We start from the raw sequence: 17,427 nt of genomic DNA, 5'->3' as shown, positions 1-17,427 counted from the left end.
TGATCCCTTCCATCCTTTCCTTCCGTTTGGATCAATTTGTCTTTTTCTACCAACCATTATTAATAATTGCTCTGAACAGCAAAGGCAATGAAGCCATGCTGTAACCAAATTAGAGATAATGCTCTCTGTAATTGACTTTAGAAAGCAAGTATTTTAACATACTATCAAACTGTCAAAAAAGCAGTGTTATCTTTTCTTTGATTCCAGGGATTCTGTTGGCGTGGAGATTAGAGCTGCCGAAGGTGGATTGAACACGTGGATCTGTAGGTGGTGAACAAGAAACATATCATGCCCGTCCTATCTGAAGATTCAGGTATTAGAATTTCTGCTACCTTAATCATGATATAGTTGATACATACATACTACATACTTTTCTACAACAATCTTACATGGAACTGAAGGTCCAGAAGCCTTTAAAGCAGTGGTTCTCAACCTTTCTAAGGCCGCAACCCCTTAATACAGTGCCTCGTGTTGTGGTGACCCCCAACCATAAGTCTAGCCCCAATTCTCCCAACAGAGCTTTGAGCTGATTGGCCGGAAGGTCAGAGAGACGCCCCCACTGTAAATGCCTGATTGGTCGGATTGTAAAAATATGTTCCAAGATGCCAGAATAGAAGCTTTAGTTCCTAATACCAGGAGAAATTTGTCTTTTCCCAGGGTCTCAGGCGACCCCCATGAAATGGTCATTCGACCCCCAAAGGGGTCCCGACCCCCAGGTTGAGAACCACTGCTTTAAAGGGAAGCCAGGTTCTAATGCCATTTATTTACTGATCTGAACTCATGCAATAGTTTAAAATAAGCCGATAATAAAAAAAACCCCAAAGCTAATGTATCAACAACAAAAGGAAACCTAATCTCAGTAAGCTGATATAAAATGTAAAAAAAAGAAACAAAAAGCAGTACCCATTGGCCATTTCTTTAATTCAGATTTTAAGTCAGTTTCTCCTGATCTGGTGGCCCTGATATATTGCTTGTACAACTAAATTGAGACAGAATTCCCAGTGGATGTTTAGAAGATGTAGTCACTCAAAATATATCAGATTTAGAGTTGTTACAATCTGGGAAAGGGGGGTTATAGTAACTGACAATGTGGCCACGTCTATTGCGCCACTAGTGTTTTTCAAACTTGGAATTTTAAAATGTGTAAACTTCAATTCCCAGAATTCTGCAGCCAGCCAAACTGGTTTGGGAATTCTGGGAGTTGAAGTCCACAAATCTTAAAATTCTTTAGTCTGGAAAACTCTGTACCAGATAGTAAATTCCAAGGTACAATAAATACAATCAATTGGTTTTGTTTTATGTGCTTCACTTTTTTATACCATATTTTAAAATATTTATATTTTGGTACCTATGGCATTGCATGGGATCAAAACAGTAATAGCTCCAGCCCATAAGTTATTAATACTTATTCTAACAACACTGAAGTTCTGCCTTTCTCCAGCTTGCTTTTCCAGCTGAGGTCCAGCATTCAATGATGTACAGGGTGCTAAAGGCTAGTTTTTCTTGAGATAAGTCATTCCCATTGTAACAAGCCATTTGCACATATTTGGAATAGTTTTCAACTAACCCTTCATGTTTTCCTGTCTTATTTATCCCATTTTGACTCTGATCTTTCTGCTGTGGAGCTCTGAACTTACATATACAAAAAATGGTATAAAAGTGATGTTAATCGGGTAAGTGAAGCAGCTAGAATTGGTTGCTAAAAGCAATCTTATATTTTGTGAAATAAATAAAAGATGTACAATCTACAAAGAAAAGGATTCTTGAAAGCCTGGGTACCAAAATAATAGCAGAACATGCTAAGCAGTTTTCCTGAAGAGATGGAATTCTAAGAATAGGCCTCAGACGGAAAGTATCTTTTCTATTGTCAGTTTTGTTGTTTGGCTGATGGAAAAGAGAGAAAGAAATGTCAGAGAACAACCAAGCACCAGACTTGGACAGTCTTCTCCAATGAATTAAAATTTGGATTTGCAACTGTGAAAAGTAAACTTTGAAGAATTCTGGGGGTTGAAGTCCAGACATTTTTAAGTTGTAAGTTTGAGAGACATTGTTTTAAAGGATTTCTTTCTTCCAATTTTATGGCTTTAAGCTGATATTTCAAAGTAATATTGTAAAGTCCTTCTTTGGGGCAGATTAAACTTCTGTAAAATGCTATTTTATCATTTGATCATGGGCATTCTGACCAGTCCCTTTTATATTGATCCTTTAGGTTTGCATGAGACGCTTGCCCTCCTGACCTCACAGCTGAGGCCTGACTCCAATCATAAAGAGGAGATGGTATTCCTGAGAGACATTTTTAGTGAGAGAAGTCTCAGCTGCTTAATGAAAGTAAATATTTTTCTGTAGAGAAAATCCTTCTGTTAGCTTCCTAGTTTTGCCTGGTCTTCAAACTTGGGGCTCAAAACTAGACATTGCGATGTGTGAATGTGCTACAGAGCATGTTTCTGACCACACTTAAAGTTTTGTGAACACCCACATCATACATTCCATAGTTCCTCAAAGGTACTTGACTTGGCATAGTTTGAATTTTTCATCTGGCCGTGCTCTTTTGTTGGCTTATTAATAGTAAAGATTTTACATAATTTAGGGTCCAGTAGTGTAATAAGAAAGTAATAGAAATTAAGCCTGCCAGAATCTATTAAACTTTTAGAATATGGTGTTGTATTTTCTTTGTGGGCTATTGACCATAATAAGCATAATCTGGGATAGTGATGATAGGAATGAAGATAGTGAGTGGGGACTGTACAATTAACACCCTCACACGATGCTCAACCACTCAATTGAGCATCATGTGAGTGCACATACAGTAGAGCTGGGCCTCAATTATACCATTGTCACTATCTATTTGTGTTTTTTTTTTGTTTATCTCCATCCCATCCCTGTGGGAGCTTTCTGATGACCCCTGGAGAAATAGCTTCAGTTGCTATAAAGCTCTTCTGATGTTCTTAGGATGTAATCAGTGAAAGATGAATAATGCAAACCTTTCCACTTCACAACATACAATTTCCTGCTTGAATGCACAAGTGATTATATGCATTGAATTTGGAAATATTTAGAAAACAAAAAGTGATAATTCTTTGGTTTCTTATCACCATGATGAGAAGTAATATTTTCTAAAGAGATGAGAAATTGAAATGATTTTACAACAGCATGGACAAGTTACCAATAAAATAAAATAAAATAAAAGGATGGGCAAGAAACCAATTTGGAAAGTTCTGCTTAAATAAAAAGGCTATGGCTGTTTAACTTTTCTTGTAAAATAAGAATACTTAATCTAATCTGATTGAAACTTGACAACCTTGATCCTTGCTGGGTTTTTTACCCCACACGCATAATAGGATTGCTGAAACTGACCTGTCAATTGGATGGAAAACACTTCTAATTTGTAGGCATAGAAAGCTGGGTTTTAATTGAAAATACTGAAACTTGGGCTGCTGAAAACAAATGCATAATTCATGAATGAAAAGGAAAATGCAATTGAGAGGAATGAAACGTTAAGAGAAACTAGTCAATTGCCTTTTTCTTATCATTCCTCTGGTTCTAATCACATAGATATTTGTTAGAATATCAGATGGAATGAATGGAAGTTTGTCAGTGAAACAATTCCTGATTTAAAGGTGCTAATTAAATGAACAATTTAATGGTTAATGGGAGGAGGGGATGTTTATTAAGTGAGAGTGTCTGTTAAATCTAAGTGGGACTTTATGCATGTGTGTTTTATGTATTTTGTATATTTTACACATATGTAAACTGACATGTATATAGATAATCCTCAATTAGAACTTACAATTATGGTTGAAAGTTATCATGTTTGTTAATTGAGCCATCATATGACTCACCCCATTTTATAACCTTTTTTGCAGCTTAAGTGAATGAGGTGGTGACAAAGAGAACCCTGTAAATGTGGGCCATTTGCTGAGTTTGAAACATTGGCCATGTGGCTGTAAGGGAGGGGTAACCATTGGAATTTTTTCAGGATCAGTCATAGTTTCGAATGGTGGTTAAGCCACTAATCATAAGCCAAGGAATATATGTATATAAAATGACTACCCGGAATTTGTGCATCTGTATCAGCAGGTACACCAGCATGCAGTATGGCTAGATTTTGTTTTGGCCAAGTTTGCTAAACAAGGTCTGTAAAATCAAAAGTTCACTGAAGTTGTTTACAAGGCTGTTACTTTGTTGAATAACTTCAACGGTTTCATGGAATGGAAGAGTCTGTAATATTCTGTCAACATAGATTTTCAGTTCAGCATCCGGGAAGTTAAATATGCAAAACAAAATCAACAATTTAGATTTAGAGGGCCAGCATTTAAGCCCACAAAGAATTGTGCTCAAATTCTTTGCTGTAAATGAATCTACTTGTGAAGCGCCTTTTTAAAAAGTAACAAACACACTGAATCTCTTTGAAATAACTTTGTAATAAAGCTTGCATTCAGAGTCTTTGCTCACAATTTGAAAGGGAAGAAACACACATGCACACACACACATTCTTTGTTTACATTATTTTTTTATAACGTGTTCTACAAAGCTCTCTGCAGAACTTGGGAGACTGTATTTTTATTTAACAACAACAGTGAATTCAAAAGAAATACAAGAACATGAATTTTGTTTCTGAAGCATTAATGCCTAGTCTTGATATTTATACTGTACCAACAGTGCATAGTTCTCATTTAAGAAGCTTACAGTTCTTTGGGATGAGTTATGGGTGATATATTCTTTCAGGAGATGTCAAATTTGGAACTGGAAAATATGTTGTGGTTTTTCTGCACAACAGTAGTCATCACATGAGATCTAGCTCATTCACAGGATGATTGCCATTGCATAGGTTGTGGTGAATCAGAGAATACCCAGAAGGAAACTTGTGTCTCAACAATGATAAATTTGGTTAAGAAACTGTGTGTAAACCTCTGAGCACTGTTGTATATGATACCAACAGTACATAGTTCTTACAATTCTTTGTATAGTCTCAGAAGCCAAATTATGTATTTGTTCCTCCATAAAACAAAATATTAATTTCATGGCATGCCCAAAAAATGCCTAAGGAAAAGACTGAGGGACTCGTGAGAAATCAAACAATATAGTATGTGGAGTTCAAGGAATGTAATCAACATTCAAAGAATAGAACTAAAATGGGATTGGCAAAATGCTTGACCAAATGTTTAATTCCCTGATTAGCATATACAGTGGTACCTCTACTTAAGAATTTAATTCGTTCTGTGACCAGGTTCTTAAGTAGAAAAATTTGTAAGTAGAAGCAATTTTTTCCCATAGGAATCAATGTAAAAGCAAATAATGTGCACAAACCCATTAGGAAAGAAATAAAAGCTCGGAATTTGGGTGGGAGGAGGAGGAAGAAGACAAGGAGGACAGTTGCTGCCCAGAGCGAAGGGAGCATTTCTTTTCTCTGGGCACTGGCAGAGGTTTATTCCCTCTCCAAGCGCCCAGAGAAAGGAAAATGCTTTGTTCGCTCTGGACTGCTAAAGCCTCCTTAAGTGCCAGCAAAAGACTCTTCTGGAACCCCAGAAAAGCTGGAGATGGCCAGGATTAAAGGGGGAAGGGCAGGAAACTGGCCAGGCTTTCGTGCCGCTCTCAAATTTCCTGGGAAATTTTTCCGGGCTCAGGTTCTTAAGTAGAAAATGGTTCTTAAGAAGAGGCAAAAAATCTTGAACACCCAATTCTTATCTAGCAAAGTTCTTAAGTAGAGGCGTTCTTAGGTAGAGGTACCACTGTATATACGATTACAGTCTGATAGAAAATTTAGGAACTTTGACACACAAACCTTTTATTGAGGAGTCGAGGTACCTGACCTTTTCTACAGATATTTTTCAAGTGGGTTGCAGTTCAGAAAGTGGTCAGAGCCTGGAACGAGAAATTCATTTTGAAATGAATTGTAAGTGGATGCAACATTTATTTAACCCTAAAATTAAATACAATTAATTAAGGGGACACAATCTGAAGTTAGTTGGGGGAAAGATCAAAAGCAACATGAGAAAATATTATTTTACTGAAAGAATAGTAGATCCTTGGAACAAACTTCCAGCAGACGTGGTAGATAAATCCACAGTAACTGAATTTAAACATGCCTGGGATAAACATATATCCATTGTAAGATAAAATACAGGAAATAGTATAAGGGCAGACTAGATGGACCATAAGGTCTTTTTCTGCCATCAGACTTCTATGTTTCTAACCAATTATTATTAAATATTGCACAATAATTATATATTATATTTTAAGTATAGTTATATATTAATATATATGCAGTATCACAATTATTCCGTATTATTTATTGGCCTAAACTGGATTAATAAAGCATTCAAAAACATTAATATGCAATTCCTTACATGTTATTAATTTTTCTGTATTACTTTTAAAACTCACAAATTAAAAAAATATATATGGTAACTCATAACTCATGGAAAAACTCTGGGTGCTGAAAAATTGTTCACACCATAAAATCTTTGGTTTTGGGGGCAGAACATGATTTTTCCTATTTTTTATAAGGCATTGAGTCGTAGAGAGGAGATCCCTTCTCCCACCTAGAGAGCTTTTGTTTTGCAGTCCTGCCATCTCAGCCCTCAAGCATCCTGTGCTATGAAAATAAAAATCGCAAGAGCCATCAGGCAGCAGATGCTGCTGTAGCCACACAGATTAAAAACAACAACAACAACCCTGTTATGTCCTAGCCACCATATAAATTCTCAAAACTGATCATCTGAGATTAAAATGAGAAATTGGAGCAAGCTTTTCTTTTCCACAGCCTCACACATGTTGCATATTTCATTTGACTGAAACAAATCATTGACTTGAAAGCTCCAACCACTGGATGTTTTGTACGTGTGTACATGTGTATATTGTCTGTTCTCTGTTTCAGATTCATGAAAAATTGTGCCATTATGAACAACATAGTCCAGTCCCTGTGCTGCATAGTGCCTCTGCTCTGGCTGAAGATGTAAGTTCATTTGAGAAAGGGTGAAGGAATGGAAACAGAAGGAAGACTTATCTTTAATTGGCCATTTTTTCTCTGAACTCCGATTTTCATTACGGTGTTAAACTCGCCAAGGCTGAAAAGCATTGCTTTAGAGGATAGCTGTGGGGTTGCAAGGTAAAAGGTTTGAGGGGATCCTTTTCACATCAAATGGCATAATGTGAGAGAATGGCTTTTCTAGATCAGTGATTTTCAACCTTTTTTTGAGCCGCGGCACATTTTTTACATTTACAAAATCCTGGGGCACACCACCAACCAAACTGACACAAACTGACATTCTAAGACACTCTCCTCTCTTTTTCCATCCCTGTCTCCTCCCCCCTTGTGTGTGTGTGTGTGTGTGTGTATGTATACACACTCTTGAATCATTTCCAAAAACAGGTGAGGGCTAGGGTTTTTTTCTCTCTTATTCTTTGGGTGCTTTTTATCATATGCTTTAAATCAAGAGTCATTTCTCTCTCTCTTTTGTTTCTCTCTTTCCTCTCATTCTCTGCCTCAATTATTTTCTCAATTCCCTTTTCTTCTCCCCTTTTTGCTCTCATTTCTCTCTCTCCCCCTCCCTTCCTCTCCTCTCTTTCTTTCTCTTTCTCTCTCTCTTGCTTTCTTTCTCTTTCTCTCTCACTCTCTTTCGCTCTGGCTTTCTTTCTCTCTTGTTTTCTTTCTCTCTCTTTCTTTCTCTCTCTCTGTACCCCTCTCTCCTTTTCAGCAAAAATTTGCAAGACTGGAACCTGAGCTTCCTTCTTTGCGGCACACCTGACCATGTCTCGCAGCACACTAGTGTGCTGCGGCACACTGGTTGAAAAACACTGTTCTAGATCACATTGCCTTAATATTAGGGCTGGAAGAAATTGCTGGATTGCACAATTTAGAATCGAGGAACTGATGCATAGATAGGTTTGGGCTCACTATCTCTACTGTTAGTCAGTTTTGAATTGCTTCCACAAAATGGCCTATTCTGAATTATTAGTGAAATAGCATTGGCTGTGGAGGAATTCTTAGAAATTACAGTACATCCCTTATATTCTTCTTCACTCTTTCTTTATGAGGGATGAGGAAAAATATTCTGCGGGTTCAGAAAATATCAGCATGCTGCTTTCTTTAGCAAGGCTGACCATGTTGTTGCCAGTCGGGAACTAAATCCAGACCTGGCCACTTTCTTTCTTTCTTTTTTTGACTGGATGACTATCTTAGTGTTGGTTAAGACCTTTAAAGCCCTGCATGGCATTGGACCAGAGTACCTCTGGAACCGCCTGCTACTGCACGAATCCCATTGACCGATAAGGTCCCACAGAGTCTCTGGGTCCCGTCGACCAAACAATGTTGTTTGGCGGGCCCCAAGGGAAGAGCCTTCTCTGTGGCAGCCCCGGCCCTCTGGAATCAACTCCCCCCGGAGATTAGAACTACCCCCACCCTCCTTGTCTTTCGTAAATTACTCAAGACCCACCTATACTGCCAGGCATGGGGGAGTTGAGACACCTTTCCCCCAGGCTTTTTTATATTTATGTTTGGGTATGTATATGTTGTTTGCTTTTTAAAATATGATAGGGTTTTATGTGCTTTTTAATATTAGATTTGTTTTTGCTGGAATATTGTTTTTATTATTGTTGTGAGCCGCCCCGAGTCTTCGAAGAGGGGCGGCATACAAATCTAATAAATTGAATTGAATTGAATCTTCAAATTTTGAGACCATGTTATGGGTAAAGCTCTCACAAAATGTCTGGAAGTAGGGAAGACTTTGTCTCCCTGCAAAAAAGGTTTTCTTAGGGGAAGTGACTAGTCAAAAGAAACATGAATCAAAGGACAAACTAGTGAGACTGCTCTCAGTTGTCCTTTATGGATCTCAAGGATGAACTCAACTACCTTCAGTTCATTTATACCCTTTTCTAGGCAGAGAAGCATTGGGTTGCCATCGCCCACCCACGAAGCAAAGCGCTGGGCTACAGTTATCACCCACCACTTTAATGGTGGAAGATAGTCTGGGTTCCCAGGAAGGTGGGAGGGCATTCCAGAAGAGCAAAAGGCAGAGAAGTTTAGATGGTTTGTGTGGGAGAGAATTAAGAATAGCTTTTCCTTAGGCGCTCTCAGAGTATATGTTTAATGAAATAAATATAGTTTGGCAAAATTTCTGTCTGTAGATAAAGGACAATAAAGGAAACTGCTTGGGACAAGGATGTCAAACTTAAGGTGCTTAGATCTGGCCTTTGCGGTCACCGTGGCAACAGCGAAGGACTGACCTGTGGTGCCTCTGCCAGTGAAAACAGAACACGGAGGGACTGCGTGTGGCCCACCGAGCTTCATTTTGACTGGCGGAGAGCTTCAGGAGGCTGTTGTGGTTGAAAACTGATGTCGAGCTGACCACATACTTCTGCCCCTCCCCTCCTGAGGGCAAATACAACTCTGATGTGGCCCTCAATGAAATTTGAGTTTGACACCCCTGGTTTAGAAGAACCCCAGTATGTCGTTCATATTTTTTGGACTTTGACATTCTTAGAATATCAATGAGACATTTATAAATGGAGATTGATAGAAGTAATTGTTTTATTGCAGTAGGCCTGCTTGCCAGTATTTGATACAAGTCATTTCCATTGTGTTTCTCTGGTCCTTTTTAATTCAATGTACGTTTATAGGATGAGATGAGGGTTGGACTAGATGATCCTCCAGGTCCTTTCCAGTTCTGTTTTTCTGTAATTCTAATACATTCTAAGACATAAGTCCTTTTTTAGAATGTGATCCTAAAATTAGCAAACAAATCGCTGGAGGTATGATCAGAAAAGCGTTTGTTTTCTGTTTCGTTTGTGTGTGAATATCTCTCCTTTCCTCTCTCTCTTTGTTTCTTTTTCTGTTTATTAAGGTGATGGAAGAATTACAGACTGCACCGATGAATAATGATGAAAAGGAACTGCTTCAGCTGCTCTCGACTCCTCATCTCAGGGTAAAAAGCTTTCTTATCTGTAGCTCAAGGAAGGGCTTCTGTTGCAAACTTTCAGGTCCTTTGGGTATTGAAAGTGGGAACTGTGGCTTTAGTCATTTTCTTTTTATCGCTTTTAGACATTTGCTATCACTTAACATGTAACAGACTCAAACTGATTCCTGCTGCACAGTTTCACAGGATTTTCAGAAGATTTTTTTAATCCTCTGCCTGCTGTGAGGATGGGATTGCTAGTCAGTGGGAATGGATAAAGAATAAAATGTTTACAGTATTCAGCTGTAAAGAATTTGATTGGAATTAATATTTGGCACATAGCATAGGCATCAAAGGACTGGTTGAGAATAATTATGCTCATGGTCTATTTTCTTAGGAATATCAGATTTCTAAGAAAATATCAGGAATATTAGGAATATCAGATTCCTGGAACCGCCTTCTGCTGCACGAATCCCAGCGACCAGTTATGTCTCACAGAGTGGATCTTCTCCGGGTCCCGTCAACTAAACAATGTTGCTTGGCAGGACCCAGGGGAAGAGCCTTCTCTGTGGCGGCCCAGGCCCTCTGGAACCAACCCCCCCCCCAGAGATTAGAATTGCCCCCACCCTCCTTGCCTTTCTTAAGCTTCTTAAAACCCACCTCTGCCATCAGGCATGGGGGAACTGATATACTCCTTCCCCCAGGCCTTTACAATTTTTTGCATGGTATGTCTGTATGTATGTTTGGTTTTATAATAAGGGTTTTAATTGTTTTAATATTGGATTGTTATATGCTGTTTTTATTACTGTTGTTAGCCGCCCCGAGTCTACGGAGAGGGGCGGCATACAAATCCAATAAATAAATAAATAAATAATAAATAAATAAATAAATAAATAAAATAAAATACTGTATCAGATTCCTGGGGCTGCAAAAGTGACCACAAGAAGGCAGCAAAGAGACACTGAAACATCTAATACTTTGCTGACAACTATTGCCTATCCAGATTTTTGCAGCCTAGAATGATAAATCTCTCTGTCCATCCACCCACCCATCCTTCTATCAAATAGATCAGAGGTCCTCAAATCCTAGGCTATGGCCATGCAAACAGTGTGCAAGTGTGCAAAATCATTATCTCTTTCCACCATCACCACCACCTGTGGTCACCAGAGCCAGAAAGGTTGGAGACCTCTGAGACAAAGAAATGCAAGCTAGTATTACTTTTATTATAAAGTTTTAACAACAGAATCATGGAAGTCTGAATGTGCTTCCCTTTTCTTTCCTTCCTCCCTGCTTCCCCTTTTCTTCATGAGAAATAGGGAGCATCATCATTATTATTATTATTATTATTATTATTATTATTATTATTATTATTATTATTTATTGGATTTGTATGCCGCCCCTCTCCGCAAACTCGGGGCGGCTAACAACAATGATAAAAAACAACATGTAACCATCCAATTTAATAAAACAACTAAAAACCCTTGTTATAAAAACCAAACATACACACACACAAACATACCATACATAACTAGTAATGGCCTAGGGGAAGGAATATCCGAACTCCCCCATGCTTGGCGACAAAGGTGGGTCTTGAGTAATTTGCGAAAGACAAGGAGGGTGGGGGCCGTTCTAATCTCTGGGGGGAGTTGATTCCAGAGGGCCGGGGCCACCACAGAGAAGGCTCTTCCCCGGGGCCCGCCAAACGACATTGTTTGGTCGACAGGACCCGGAGAAGGCCAACTCTGTGGGACCTTATCAGCCGCTGGGATTCATGCGGTAGAAGGTGGTTCCAGATGTATTCTGGCCCAATGCCATGTAGGGCTTTAAAGGTCATTACCAACACTTTGAATTGTGACCGGAAACCGATCGGCAGCCAAGTTATGTCGGAGATGCTTACTCAAATTACATTTCTGGCTTAGACTTTGATTTCTTTTATCTTTCAGTTCTTCTTCTTCTTCCTCCAGATGATTCCTTATGCCCATTATATTCTCCTATTTTATAGTGGGGAACAATTAGCATATTTTTCAGAGTATAAGACGCACCAGAGTATAAGTCGCAAACCTTACTTTTGGGGGAGGAAAATAGAAGGAAAAATCTACCTACCAAGTATTCATCTGGTTAGCGTCCTTAGTCTGTTCAGCTTCAGCATGTTATTTTATCCGCTGGTTAGGGCTGAAAAAAACCTTTTTCAGAGGGAGTAGGAATGAAAAGACGCCTGCAAAAACTTAAGGCTGGAAAAACTGCTTTGGAGGGAGTAGGAATAAAAATAAATGCTGCGATCCAGGAAGATCGTTAACACTGCGTTAGGACTAAAAAAGCCTTTTTCAGAGGGAGTAGGGATGAAAACAAGCCTGCAAAGACAGGGCTGGAAAAAAACCCTTCTTAAGAGGAAGTAGGAAGCCGGGAGATTGTTAGCAGGGTAGGGCTGGGGAAAAAAGTTTCAAAAAAGATACATTCAAAGTATAAGTTGCAGCCAAATTTTTAACCTCTTTTAGGGAGGAAAAACGTGTATCTAATACTCTGAAAAATATGGTATTTCTAGAGTGAGAGGGTGCCATTACCTTGCCCTCAAATGCTTTCCATATTTACTTGTATCAATTTTTCCAATGAAAGGGGGTTCTTAATCTTGTTTACTCCCTTTGACCCTTTTATGGGATCTGCAGGAACAATGTCAGAGAAACTACTTCTTTTTTTTCAATTTGGGGAGTGACAAAGTCCATTGGAGGGATAAATTGCCCCCTTAAACTTTAAGGCTTAAATTGTGTGGATTTAAATGGGAGCCAGTGATGGTAGTTGTGTTAGTGTAATAATCTACGGTTCACTTATCCAGATTCCTAAGAGGTCAGTAAGGGGCGAGTATAAGTGCACTAGAGTGCCTTCCGTCCCCTGTCCTATTGCTTTCCTATATCTCCTATACCTTTCTTCTATTCCTATATCTCTTCTTCTATTCTTTCATTGATATGTTCTATTACTATATCTTATTTTCTATTCTTTCATAGATATATTTTACTTTGAGTATCTCCTCTATAACCTTCATCATGTATTTTACTGTGTCTTGGTGCATATGCTCTCAACGTACATAAAATAAAATATACATTTGTCAAGAATCATGTGGTACGACACTTAATGATTGTCATAGGGGTCAAATAAGCAATGAAGAATCAATATTAATAAAAATCTTAGGATATAAGCAACAAGTTACAGTCATACAGTCAACATGGGAGGAAATGGGTGATAGGAATGATGAGAAAAACTAGTAGAATAGAAGTGCAGATTTAGTAGAAAGTCTGACAGTGTTGAGGGAATTATTTGTTTAGTAGAGTGATGGCGTTCGGAAAAAACCTGTTCTTGTGTCTAGTTGTCTTGGTGTGCAGTGCTCTGTAGAGACATTTTGAGGGTAGGAGTTGAAACAGTTTGTGTTCAGGATGTGAGGGGTCAGTAAATATTTTCCCCGCCCTCTTTCTGACTCGTGCAGTATACAGGTCCTCATAAACCCACTAAAACTCTCATTGTGTATTGGACAAAATAAATAAATAAATAAATAACTCAATTTCAGAGCCATAGGTGCCAGGAATCCATTAATTTTTAGTAGTGATGGTGTGAAAAAGAGACTGAGTTTTAAATACCAGATTTCAGGTAGTCCTCAATTTACATCCATTCATCTATGACTGTTCAAGGTTGCAATAGCAGTGAAAAAGGTGAGTTATGACCATGTTTCACACTTATGTCAATTGCATCATCCATATCATCATGTGATCAAAATTGTTATTATATTTACAAAATAGGCAGGACTGAATTGCAACACTTGCATCTGCTATCTTGTCTTTTTGACATTCCCTGCCCCATGGTTGCTCCCAAATGTTGGAGGTCCGCCCTACAGATTTGTTGATCTGCATTCCTGCTGATTTTCTAGTAGTGAGCAAGAGGACAGTCTTTAGGAAGGTATGACTCCATGCCTCTATCTTGCTAATCATTTTAAAGCCATTCTGCCTGGGATTCCCCCCACTCTTTTCAAAAATGCTTTTTAATGCTCCTTAAGGTTAATGGGTAATTATATACTGAATTCTGCAATATAGTTATCCCCTGGAGTTTTTTTATTCTGTGTCTTTAAGAAAGTAGAATAAAGCTTTTAATAATTTACCCTATTTCAGAAGATGAATAGGGAAAGGAGCAATGATGGGCATGAAAGCTTTTTTTAAAGGATAAAATGCACTCTGCACATGCTCAGATGATAGGAACTGAAAACTGCCAAGCTTTGTCTTTCTTTTCTTCTTTATCTAACCTGCAATTTTACTTACCTTTCCCTGCGTGTTGTTGTTGATGTTTATTTAAACACTTCTTAGATCCAGATTCTCTCTCTCCGGCAGAAATAGTTGTTCCCTCTTGTTATCATATCAGAACTTCATTCTCCCACTTTGGAAGCGAATGCTTTACTTTCCTTCCCATTAGATTTGGATATTCAGATAATAAACAGGGTTTTAATGAGAGTGTTTTAATAACTTTCACTGACTAAGAAACTGGAGACAAAGGGATTTGAATTGCAGAGGTCTATTATAAATTCAGAATCTACTAGTTTAAAACAAAGCCTGTGCACAAAAGAATGGAAAATGAAAAGAGATTACATTTAATACACCCAATGAAGAGTTCTCCTTCACTTGGCTGGGGAATGGGAGTGGGTGGCAGACATATGTAATTATGCAGCTGTATTTATCTAAAATATAAAAAGTATATGTTTACATGAGATCCATAAACTGCAAAAAAGGGGTGTCCTGGGGTTCATGAGCCACGGGCAGTGCATGGCATCCTGGGGTGGGGGTAGCAAGGGGCAAGACCAGCTCTTTTGATCCTTTTCTTTGGCTTTTAGTGCTTCTTAAGAGAAAGGAGATATTTAAGCCAACCAGTCAGGAGACAGAGAACTATTTCAGGTCATGACAATAGAAAAATTTGAAAAGTCCTGTTAACCATGCTAAAAATAAATGTGAGTTTAAAACCTTGGAACATGCTTACTAAATAGAGAGGGGAAAGTACTTACCATATTTTACAGAGTATAAGATGCACTGGAGGAAAATAGGGGGGAAAATCTACCTATCATGTATTCATCTGGCTAGCATCCTTAGTCTGTTCAGCTTCAGCACATTATTTTATCCCCTGGTTAGGGCTGAAACAGCCTTCTTAATAATACAGTAGTCCCTCACCTATCGCTGGTGTTACGTTCCAGACCCGGCCGTGATAGGTGAAATCCGCGATGGGACTGATAGTACTTATTTAAGTATTGATATTTATATTGTAATTGTTTGGTAAGTTTTCATTGTTTTAAGTGTTTATAAACCCTTCCCACACAGTATTTATTTTAGATACAGTATTTAAATACAGTATTTACAATTTTAGATATATATTTTTTTTGAAAAACCTGCCGATCGAGTTCGGCGGGCTGTTTAAATCTGCCGATCGACTTCCTCAGAAACCCACGATGAAGTGAAGCCGCAGTAGGTGAAGCGCGGTATAGCAAGGGACTACTGTAATAATAATAATAATAATAATAATAATAATAATAATAATAATAATAATAATAATTTATTAGATTTGTATGCCGCTCCTCTCCGAAGACTCGGGGCGGCTCACAACAATAATAAAAAACAATATTAAAGCGAAACAAATCTAATATTTAAAAAGAAGCATATAAAACCCTATCATATTTAAAAACCAAACAACACATACATACCAAACATAAAATATAAAGAGCCTGGGGGAAAGGTGTCTCAACTCCCCCATGCCTGGCGGTATAGGTGGGTCTTGAGTAGTTTATGAAAGACAAGGAGGGTGGGAGCAGTTCTAATCTCCAGGGGAGTTGATTCCAGAGGGCCGGGGCCACCACAGAGAAGGCTCTTCTCCTGGGGCCCGCCAAATAAAATTGTTTAGTCAACGGGACCTGGAGAATGCCAACTCTGTGGGACCTTATCGGTTGCTGGGATTCGTGCGGTAGCAGGCGGTTCTGGAGGTATTCTGGTCCAATGCCATGTAGGGCTTTAAAGGTCATAACCAACACTTTGAATTGTGACCGGAAACTGATCGGCAACCAATGCAGGCCACGGAGTGTTGTAGAAACGTGGGCAAATCTGGGAAGCCCCACGATGGCTCTTGTGGCCACGTTCTGCGGTCTTCTTAGAGGGAGTAGGAATGAAAACAAGTCTGCGAAGACTTACGGCTGGGGGAAAAAAAACCTTCTTTGGAGGGAATAAGAAGCCAGGAAGATTGTTAGGACCTAGTTAGGATTGGAGAAAAAAACCCTTAGAAAAAGTTACATCTAAAGTATAAGACTCACCCAAAATTTCAGCCTCTTTTAAAGGGGAAAAAAGTGGGTCTTATACTCTGAAAAATATGGAGATTTTGTAGAAAATCTCCATCCCGAATGGGGATTATTGCATTTGTAATGAACTTTGCTTAGATATCCAAACCTGGTTTTAGGTTTAAGGTGCTTTCCCCCCTCAACTCCCTGACACAGAAGGACATCATATCATTTCCAAAAATCACTGCCCGAAAATGGCAGTCTGTTTAATGCACCTTGGCTGTGAGGCTGGAAGAGCTACTGCAACACATGTTGTTTTCTATGTGGGGAATGGGCTGAAGAAAAGCAGTGCTTCGGGGCAGATAAGGAGATCCTGAGCTTTAAAAGCACAGAAAGCATAATCACTGGGATTCCTTTTTCTTGCATGTTTCTCACTTTGTGACCGAAGGCTCCACAATGCTTTTTGGCTGGGGTGAGGCGCTGGGAATATTTACCTTCTCCTTCCCTTACCCATCATTCTTTATTTTGTAGCAGGTTGTCTGCCCTGAACAGACTAGCTTCCGGTGGTTAGTTTATTTGGTGCAGTGCCTGTGCCTTTCTTGTTTTTATTTTTTATTTATTTTTATTTTACAAATGTGACATACAAGACAAAGGACAAAACATACATAAAAACATTTGGGAAAAATACAACATTTGGGAAATGAAAGTTTCCCCACTTTTTGGGGGGGATATTTGATCAGAGAATTACACTTCTTTTACATAGTATTAATTTTTGAATTCTATTATTTGACGTGTTGCTTTGCATAATTTTTTATTTATTTATTTCTTTTAGCCAATCATAAAATTTTGCCCGTGTTTTATAGTAATCTGATTCTTCTTTTCCCTCTAATCTTTTGGATAGCCTGTCCATCTCCGCACAGTCTAGTATTTTTTTAATTATTATGTTTTCTTCCGGTATTTTATCTGTTTTCCACTGTTGGGCATATACTATTCTGGCAGCTGTTAGTATATGTATAACTAGGTATCTTACTTCTTTTTCTATTTTTTTATTAAAAATACCCAATAAATATAATTCTGTTTTGTTTCTGATTTCTTCATTTGCTATTTCTGTTAACCAATTTGTTATTTTATTCCGAAACTTTTTTGAGAACGTGCCTCTTTCTTTTTTACACTTCCAACATATTGGAGAAGTTTGTGGGAACATTTTTGCAAGTCTTTCTGGTGATAGGTGCCACCTGTAGAACATTT

The 17,427-nt window shown here is 38.5% G+C and overlaps 1 protein-coding gene across 2 annotated transcripts in view; it reads left to right on the top strand.

The window, feature by feature from the left end:
- The first annotated feature begins 284 nt into the window (after nucleotides 1–284).
- MPP3 (MAGUK p55 scaffold protein 3) overlaps nucleotides 285–17,427 on the top strand; it is a 110,774-nt gene continuing 93,631 nt past the window's right edge. Inside the window, exons 1-5 of one of the 2 annotated variants that reach the window (XM_070729765.1) lie at nucleotides 285–313; nucleotides 2,210–2,328; nucleotides 6,878–6,959; nucleotides 8,695–8,714; nucleotides 9,843–9,923. In XM_070729765.1, coding sequence (XP_070585866.1) covers nucleotides 289–313; nucleotides 2,210–2,328; nucleotides 6,878–6,959; nucleotides 8,695–8,714; nucleotides 9,843–9,923 — 327 coding nt within the window. In that variant the 5' untranslated portion in view covers nucleotides 285–288. The remainder of the gene's footprint in view (nucleotides 314–2,209; nucleotides 2,329–6,877; nucleotides 6,960–8,694; nucleotides 8,715–9,842; nucleotides 9,924–17,427) is intronic. The other variant, XM_070729766.1, reaches the window with a different exon arrangement.

Source organism: Erythrolamprus reginae, chromosome Z, assembly GCF_031021105.1.
Source record: "Erythrolamprus reginae isolate rEryReg1 chromosome Z, rEryReg1.hap1, whole genome shotgun sequence".
Lineage (NCBI taxonomy): Eukaryota > Metazoa > Chordata > Lepidosauria > Squamata > Dipsadidae > Erythrolamprus > Erythrolamprus reginae.
This window is presented reverse-complemented; position numbering and strand designations above follow the sequence as displayed.